The 9,386-nt window shown below is 33.6% G+C and overlaps 1 protein-coding gene across 1 annotated transcript; it reads right to left on the reverse strand.

Moving 5' to 3' along the window:
- Positions 1 to 3,093: 3,093 nt before the first annotated feature.
- Positions 3,094 to 4,776, reverse strand: LOC116146435. Its single transcript, XM_031431831.1, has 3 exons — positions 3,908 to 4,776; positions 3,745 to 3,801; positions 3,094 to 3,146 (listed from the first exon to the last, which is right to left on the reverse strand). The coding sequence occupies exons 1-3, from the start codon at positions 4,710 to 4,712 to the stop codon at positions 3,094 to 3,096; spliced, it is 915 nt and encodes a 304-aa protein (XP_031287691.1). The 5' UTR covers positions 4,713 to 4,776.
- Positions 4,777 to 9,386: the final 4,610 nt, after the last annotated feature.

Consider the following 9,386-nt stretch of genomic DNA (forward strand, 5'->3'; position numbering starts at 1 on the left):
CAATTTTTATTCATGGTCTATAAATAAGACCCTAAATAAACTCTAGAGATTCACTTTGTTATTCACATATAGAAAATCGTTATGATGTGGGTGTTACAGAATCACTCTATGAACAATGTAGCGAAGAGCAACAAAATTAGATTTACCAGAAATATATTCAAACTTGTTTTTATAATCTGCAAACCAAATTTGCCATCTGATTAATCTAGATTTGTCATCCTTTAAAGACAATTTTATAAAAGTTTTTAAATATTGAGAATATGTCCTTAAAGTAAATTCCTGACTGATTACGAACAATCGAAATCGATCAATACATTCTTTCGCTGCTAGAACTTCCTTTTCATGAACAGGATAGTTTATTTCAGCAGGAGAGAATTTTCCTGACGCATATCGAACAATTCGTTCAATATTATCAGTACCCTTAGCCTTAAGCACTCCTCCCCAATACAAGTGAGATGCATCACTTTCGATAATGAGCTTATCCTCATCATTTGGGAGTTTTAGTGGTTTTATATAAAATTGTCTTTAAAGGATGACAAATCTAGATTAATCAGATGCCAAATTTGGTTTGCAGATTATAAAATCAAGTTTGAATATATTTTTGGTAAATCTAATTTTGTTGCTGACTTTTTGTCCAGACACTGCTCTGAAGATTTGCAGGAAAATGACGGATAAGAAGGAAATTGGAAATCACTTCTCATGATCCAAGTGTAAACAACGCGGACACTTGAGAAGGAATTGCCCTTTGCGGATTACTTCGACTTCAAAGGTTACTGCTAAAAAGGAGAAAACTGCGGATAAGCAGGTGGCTTCTTCTTCTAAGCAAGTTACTGCGGTAAAGCAGGTTGAAGGAAAGAATCATGAGTCTTAATAAAATGTGGGGGATGTTAATGGATGGTTTTCATACATTTATTCTATCTAAACCTCATGGAGGTTATGGATATTAACCATAATCATAAACCATAGAATGGAAATGTTCGCATACTACGTTGAATAATAAAGTATATTATTTACTAAAGTAAATAACTTTTTTATATAGTTATTATAAGATTGGTGTCTTGGTTGTGGGGAAAAAAAAAAAAAAACAAAACCGAAATATAAATGATAAATATTAAATACTATTTATGTGAGGTTGATTACGAAAGTACTTTTAAATAAATAAATTTTGTGTTATTGAGATTATATCTAAATTATTTTATTTTTAAAGTACATTAATCACGTAAGATTGATGGTATGATGGGCAATAGTGTGCCACTAATTGAGTCCAAAGTGTTTAAAAATTAAAATTATTAAATGAGTAAACAAATTTTTTTTCACCTAAATAATGGTTTAATGACACTTTCCCACCCACAAACTTTTAAAATATCATTTTATTATCCGAATTTATATTTTGTTTCTAATTCTGGCATCATTGCGATCCCACATCCCCACCATTCTCTTCCACTATCATCACTCACCAAACCCCTCAAACCTTACTCCCATCAATCTCGCTAATCGCTGGCAATCGAGCAATTTAAGTTTGTGCAATCGCCTCTCTTAAGTCAAATTTCGATCAATCTCAACCACCAAAATCTAACCTTCAATTATCAAAAGACTCATCGACCTCTTTTCTTCAAAAGCCCTAACTGCTTGAACCAAATTTGTTTTTTGTTCGCTATCGAAATATAAATTTGGGTAGTAAAGTGATATTTTAAAAGTTTGTGGGTGCGAGAATATCATTAAGCCATTATTTAGGTGTAAAAAGTAGTTAACTCTTATTAAATTGGTAAAGATTATTTCAACATGAGTCACAGTAATATAACCCAATTAAAAAAAATTAGACCCATCGATATTGTTAAGTCATTTATTGTCATATTTATTTATATATATTTGACCAACATATTGCTAATTAAAGTGCGAGTGGAGTCACATGATTCAAGATCATAGTCCCGTGTATAATATTTAATAACTTACGAAGATAGCATTTATAATAGGGAGAACCAAATCTTGCGAAATGGCACTTTTCCATCCTTTAATTTCAAAATGATGCTTTCCCACCCTTCTTTAGGTTCTGTATATTTTCCGTTAATATTTTACTGAAAATATGAAAATACTCTTAAATATTTGACTTTATAAATTTTTTATTATTTTTTAATTAGCCAAAAAGTCAAATATTGAAAAGTAAAAAAATATAAAATAGTTAACCCTACCTAAAAAGTTAGGAGTAAGGTTATGAAATTATTTAAAGTTAAACGACCTTCATATTTATTTATTTATTTATAATGTCATAAATATCTCATAACTATTATTCAATAATCTATTAAATATCTAATGTTTTTCAGGATATAATGTTTTTCATTTTTACTAATTAACATAAAAAATCAAAATTCTTAATTAATTAAATAAACAAAGGAAAAAAAAGATATCTTTACACTTGAACTAATAAATAATCGAGTAAAGACTTTGACTTAACTAAATTTTAATTTATAATAAACCAATTAAGAAATAAACTATTTAAGAGTATTTTCTTCTTTTCAATCAAATATTAACAGAAAACACTAACAGAACTTGACGAACGGTGGGAAAGTGTCATTTTGAAACTTGATAGGTGGGAAAGTGTCGTTTCACCAAACCTTGGATGGGAAAATTTTATAATTAAATATTACATTTCTATGCATCCTAATATATCTTATATGGTTGGTGCTTCGATTATTTCTTTTTAAATATTTTTTATAATTAAATGAATATATTTAAGCACATAATAATGTAGATTAAAAGAGGGATTGGTTAGTGAAAATCCAAAATTAGAGTATAAGGTTGAAAGTAATTGATTATATACACAATAACAATTCTATAAACAACAATTGCCATGACATATGTAAAAATAAGTTTAATATATATCGTAAAATTTTTCATGTTGAAGACACAACTACAACTAGCAAATATACTCACAATAATACAATATAATGAAAGTAAAGAGATGGTGATTGTATAAGGACTCCAAGAACATAAATTTTATGGCCAAAATAATGCTAACATCTCCCTTAATAATAGCTTCTGTCGACTCGGACATAAATCAAAACTTAAAATGTTGATGATGAGCCCCGGTGCAGTTCAACCATTAATAATAGTTTCAGTCATCCACACTGACATCAACATACAAAATCCTGCGAAATTTTCACAACTAATAAATATAAAAGCAGCGCCCTCCACTTATATATGCTTAATTCTATCAATATCAAATTGTAAATCATTCAGAGACAGAGAGTGGAGAGAAAGAGGCAGAACTTCAAAAAATAAAATTGAAATACTGGAAGGACCATAAGACAGAAGAAGATGCATAATAATTTCAGAAACTTTTGTTTTAAGCCAACTTTTTTATAATTTTATACGTCTTTTCTTCGTTTCTAATTACCGTTTTAGCCCTCAATTGTTTAAACCACCGAAAACAGAGGTGCAAAAAGTTTCAAAAACTTGAGGGGATTTTCGTATTTTTTAAAAAACCCCAGGGCCTTAAAAATACCCCTTCATCAAGTATATAAGGACTAAAATTTATCTATGATAAACTTAAAAATAACAATAAAAATAGACTAACAAATCTTTTTCACTAACTTTCTCTTATAAATGTAACGTAACAGTGCGTAATTGGTTAGGTAGGATCTATTATTGGATAATCAAAACCCATTGCGAGATTACTAATTTACGTTTGTAAGAGAAAATTAGTACGAAAGATTTGTCAATATAGTACTACCCAAAAAATAATACCTGCAAAAGTTTCCAACGGAGACCATGATCTTCTGCTGGAACTTGATGATGAACCAACTGCATATATACAAAGCTCTTTCAGATTCCATTCAACAAGATTCAATAACTTTTTTTTTTGGTTCATTCTTTAATCTGTTATCTGTATGCAATCTAATGATCTAACCTGAATCACAATTTGATGTGGAGTTCAAGTTCCCACACATGCACAGCTGCCTAACCCCATCACTGCCATACCCACAAGTGCCACCAGTGGCCTCACAGGCTCTGCAGAATTCATCGTTCCCTTGAACCGAATACTTCACACGAATCCCATAAGACCACTCGCTCGGCCCATCATTCTGCAACGGCGCAAGACTGTACGCACTAGAATACCCTTCACATTGAAGCTTCGTAAGATTAATCACCTTGATCGACTCAAAAGCCACCGCGCAACACTCCGGTGGGCCTGACCCGAACATCTTGCCCACCCCTTTACGGCCCACCAAACTCCAAGCCGGACATCCGTAGTACTCCTCGCATCCCATGCCCGAAACATTCCTGCACGGCAAGTGCTGCCCCGGAAAACCCTGGAAGAGTGGGGACTGAGCCGAGCATCCTATTAACATGAACACGTTGTCAGCCGTTGGATTGAAGTACGGCGCTCGCCAGTGATCGACGGCGAAGCCGTTGCCCTTGCTGCCGAGGACGATGGTGTCACAGGTTGACATGTGAGGGTCGTGGAGGGTGAGTGATTGAAAAGCGTAGTCGATTTCTAGGACGCGGTAAGATCCTGAGCTGATGTGGAACATTAACACATCATTCACGCAAAACAGGAGGTCTCGGAAACCGGGGTGGCCGCAGCCTTGTTGAAGTGCAAACGGGTAGTCGATGGTTATGTTTCCGCAGTATGATCTGCAATTGTTGACGTGGGCGTCGGCTAAAGTTGAAAGAATGAATAATGGGAGGGCGGCGAAGAAGAGTTTAGACATGGAGGCAAGTAATGAGAGGAAACGGGAAGGAGAAGGGAAGAGAAATGGAGGCAGTAGCGACACTTTGCTTAGTTCAAGAAATGAATTTTAAGGACTTTATTCACATGTATTGTTGAGGAATTTTTCCTTTTTTCTTTTTAAATTAATCATTCTGCTGCTTTTTGTATTTGGGATATAGCTTTAGTTTGCTTTTTGTTGTTGCAGGAAGAAGACGATGGTTGCTTTGTAATCAAGTAAAATTTTGCTTGTCTGTGACTAGAACAGTGGAATTCCAAGGTGCAATTTTTGAACTAAAAAGAGAATCCAGTTGGCCTTGGAGAATGGAGATGTCAAAATATGGGGTGGTTTTGTTGGTTTTTGAAACTCGTGGGGATTGACATCAAACCAAAAGATTTGGGGTGTCAATTAACACTCTCATTAAGTAAATGGGTAATTTGGCCTTTGCCATAACTCTATTATGTTTTTTTTTTTTTTTTTAAGATGAGTGAAATAGTAACTTTGTTCTTATAAGAAAGTGACGAGATAAAGTGATAACTTTGGTCTTATAAGAAAAATGTTTTGCAAACCTAACAACAATGTAACAAAATTAGTTCAAAGGGATATTTGTGGTAAAAATTTTAAACTTTGAAGGTCCATTTTGAAAAGTACAAAATTTGTCATTCAAATGATAAATTCAAAAGTTTGTAAGTGTTAAACATGATATTCTCCCCAAAGAAAATCAATCGGCCTTAAACATGTCAAAATCAATGATTAGGAACCCAGCTCGGCTCGGTCGGTTGAACCGATTCAACTGTGATTCGGAGCCTTCATCAAGTCGACCTACAAATTTTCCTATTCATTCAAAACCCTAGAAATTAGGACATCAATCCGTGAACAATTGAATGTTAGAATGTTAGGAGTTTTGAAGAGGAATGGTTGGTGAGTGGAATGGTGGCAACGACATCGATTTTCGATGAGTGAATCAACCAGAAATCGCAAAATAATTGTAATATCCCACTTGAGGTACGTATTGAAGATTTGCTGTATTAGTTAAAAGTTTATTGTTTCAACTTTAATTGAGTTTGTATGTTGAGTTGGTTGAATTGTTGCCTTGAAATTGGTTGAGTTTTGGTTCGAGGAGGAGGAGTTGCACCCACGGGTAGGTTCTGCCTTGTTTCGCCGGGGCGACGGAAATTGTTTCGCCGCGGCGACGAGCCTAAGACAAAGTTTCTTGAGTTTTCTAGAGAATTCTTCTTTTGGGGCACAATGACCTTTCTACCCCTAATTAGTAGGAAAAGTGGGGAGTAAAATGAAAGGAAATTTAGTAGAGATTGTGTTTGGATGGGGGTGTATTTGTAAAGAATCAAAGGATATAGATGGNATGGGCTAAATTTAGAAATGGGGTTTATTAAGATAAATGATGGGGGCCAATAACATTACTCAAACTTAAATTCTATTTTTTATAATTTTTTAAATTAAATTAATAAAATAATATTAATAACACAAAAATTGCTCAAATTAATAAAATTATGAAATTGTTCATTTTTGTATTTTTAATTAATTTTTATATCTGCTTTCTTAATAGGAAAAGTAATTTAATTAATTATGCAAAATAAATACCTTATAGATTATACTTTAAGTTGATTATTTTTGAAATTATCACATAAACTATTATAGGACAAGTTAAGATAATCTAAAACTAAACCAAAATTTGCAATTTTTTAGCATGGAGGTTTCACAACTGGGGAGGAAGAGGTACCGAAGTCATCAATAATGATAAAATTGAATAAGTACATCATATTTATATTTCATGAGATGAATGTACTGAAGCCAAAAACTTACAAATACGATGGAAAAGATTTTTGTAAAATATGAGTTTTTAGATGCCTATTTAAAACTTGAAAGAATGATGATATCATAACTTATCGTTGAACATTTTCCTATCAATAATACTATACTAACAAATATCTCTCACAAAGGATATGACAGCTGACGTGCTAGCTGCCACCACACCCCTAGGCCACATCAGCAGGGAGGAAAATTAAAAAAAGAAATCATCCCTAAAATCTCACTTTTAACATAGCTTCAAAACCCATAATCAATTTCCTCAAAAATTTTAGTCCGTAAAACTCAAAATATATCCTTCCCCTAATGCATTTGAGCCTAAAATCTGCAACTAATTCAATTTCAAATTCAAATCAGCATAGACAACACCTTCCAATTTGAGTCACCAGTAGAAAAACCACACCACAGCATCAATTTTTCCATTCTCAAGAGCAATGAAGCAGAACAACGAAGCTTGGCAACAATCTGACTTTTTCTTTTTATTATTAATTCTCTTGGGAAACAGAGGAAATTCAAATGTTCTTTTCACTTTTAGATAATATTTAAACCAAAAACAGAGGAGTGCAGTCCAAAAAAAGAAAAGAACTATTCTTCTCTAGTCAATGTTGTTGAGGTATTTTTGTCTTTGTAATTTGTTTTTATTCATTAATATGATTCTTCATGTTTTAATGGTATTATTTGTACTTGTTTCAAGTATTATTATATTCTAATTCTAGTTATCATATTATCAACAAGATAGGGTAAACATTATGAAGAAGTAGAAGATACAAGAAGTGTAGAAAATGAATGGGAGCCTAAGCTTGGAATGGTCTTTGATTCATTTGATGGGGTTGTCCAATACCATAGAAGTTATGGGAATAGAGTGGGTTTTGAAACTATGACTAGATCTTCAAAAAGAAAGGAGTTAATGGAGAGTTGAAAAACGTGATCTTGTAATGGGAAGTCAACCAATGGCTCTAGAAATTCATTTAACATGCACCTAGTGAGAAAAACTGATTGTAAGGCTCGTTGTAATGCATTTCTACAATATGATGGAAAATGAAAAATATGTTCAATTTTCGTTGAGCACAATCATGAACTCAATAGTCTTGGCAAAAGTAGATATTTCAAGATTAATAGAATAATACAATATTTTGTTAAAAGGAAACTTGAAATAATGATAAAGCTGGAATTAGACCAAATAAAATTTTAATGCTTTGGCTATTGAAGTTGGGGGTGCTGACAATTTGTCTTTCCTACAAAAATATTTCAAGTGTTATTATATTCTAATTCTAGTTATCATGTTATCAAAAAAATAGGGTAAACATTATGAAGAAATATAAGATACAAGAAGTGCATAAAAGGAATGGGAGCCTAATGTCACGTACTTAGTTCTTTGGCTAAGTTCCGTGTGGCCTTAACACTAGGAGATGGTGTTAAGTAGTCGTAGATTCACACAAACTCAAGGACTAGCATTAATGAAAATGAGTAGGGAGAAAGTGTAGAGAAAAGTATAAACTCCATTGCTTTAAGTGTTTGATACTACACATTATACATTTACAAAGTGGAGTGCCGTATTTATAGACTAAACCTCCCAAGTGAAATGTCTATATACATTGAATACTTCATGCCTAAGTTTCTTATGCTAGTTGGCAATGAGCAAGTCTTGGGATAGGTGAAGCATGAGGTGGTTGCTCCTTAGCAATGAAGTCTTTTAGCCATGAAGTTTCCTTGGCCATGAAGCTCTTTAGCCATGAAGTTCTCTTAATCATGAAGTTCCTTAGCAATGAAACTCCTTAGTAATGAAGTTCTCTTAGCAAGGAAGTTTACTTAGTGGTGAAGGAAATAACTTCTTTGAAACTTTCTTATCAATGAAGAAATTGCTTAGCAACATCTAAGAAGTTGTTGTGTCGGTTGCCCATGACATCGTGTAAGCTGCTCATGCCATCGAGCAGGCTGGTTGTGACACTCTTCCGCACCTATTGCTGCGACGCCCTTATCGCATCATCCTTGTAGCATTGGATTGAGTCTTGGAATTTCCATAATGACTCGTCGGGCTCCCAGTTGGCTTTGGTAGTGGGTATTCATTTCCATTCGATGAAGCACTCCTAATAGTCTACGCACATGCGAAAAAAACCATATTTTTTCCTTCGAACTAAGACTGGTGCGCCATAAGGAGCTTTAGAGAGCCTAATAAAACCTTTGTCTAGTAGTTCCCGCAACTACCGCCTTAGTTTTGCTAGCTCTAGTGGTGTCATACGATTAGGACTCTTGGCAGATGGCTTTGTAACACTTGCTCTCTACTAATATTCTTATAAGACATACTATACAAATTATTGATATACATAGTGTATGGAAGATAGTGGGCTCAAACTTTTCTTTACTCATAAAATATAATTCTTTACATATACAAAATACTATGTATTAAAAACTTTCTACTTAATACAAAATATCAGAACTGGTGGACAATAGTGCCAATACTCTCCGCTCCTCGACGTCCATCCGACCGCTACTCTTATTTCCTGCAAAACAGGAGAGAAAAATGGGGTGAGGACAACAATGCTCAATAAGTAAATCCTCTACTACCTATCCCCGCAACTCACTCTTTGGTTCTTTCCTTACTTTACCGTTCTTGTATTCTAATTCTCACTGTTTTTCTGTTTCTTTCTAATACTTTTATTCTCATTTAACTCTGTTCTGCTCTTTTTATTCTTTCTTTCTCTCTGTTCTTATTCTCTTATTCTTACTCACCATGAAGGAAAATCATGGTTCTCTCTTATTCTCATCATACTCACCATGAAGGAAAATCATGATTCTCTCTTATTCTCATCATACTCTCACTAACCATGGAAGAAATCACGGTGCATGCAT

Source organism: Pistacia vera, unplaced genomic scaffold (assembly GCF_008641045.1).
Source record: "Pistacia vera cultivar Batoury unplaced genomic scaffold, PisVer_v2 Contig478, whole genome shotgun sequence".
Classification (NCBI taxonomy): Eukaryota; Viridiplantae; Streptophyta; class Magnoliopsida; order Sapindales; family Anacardiaceae; genus Pistacia; species Pistacia vera.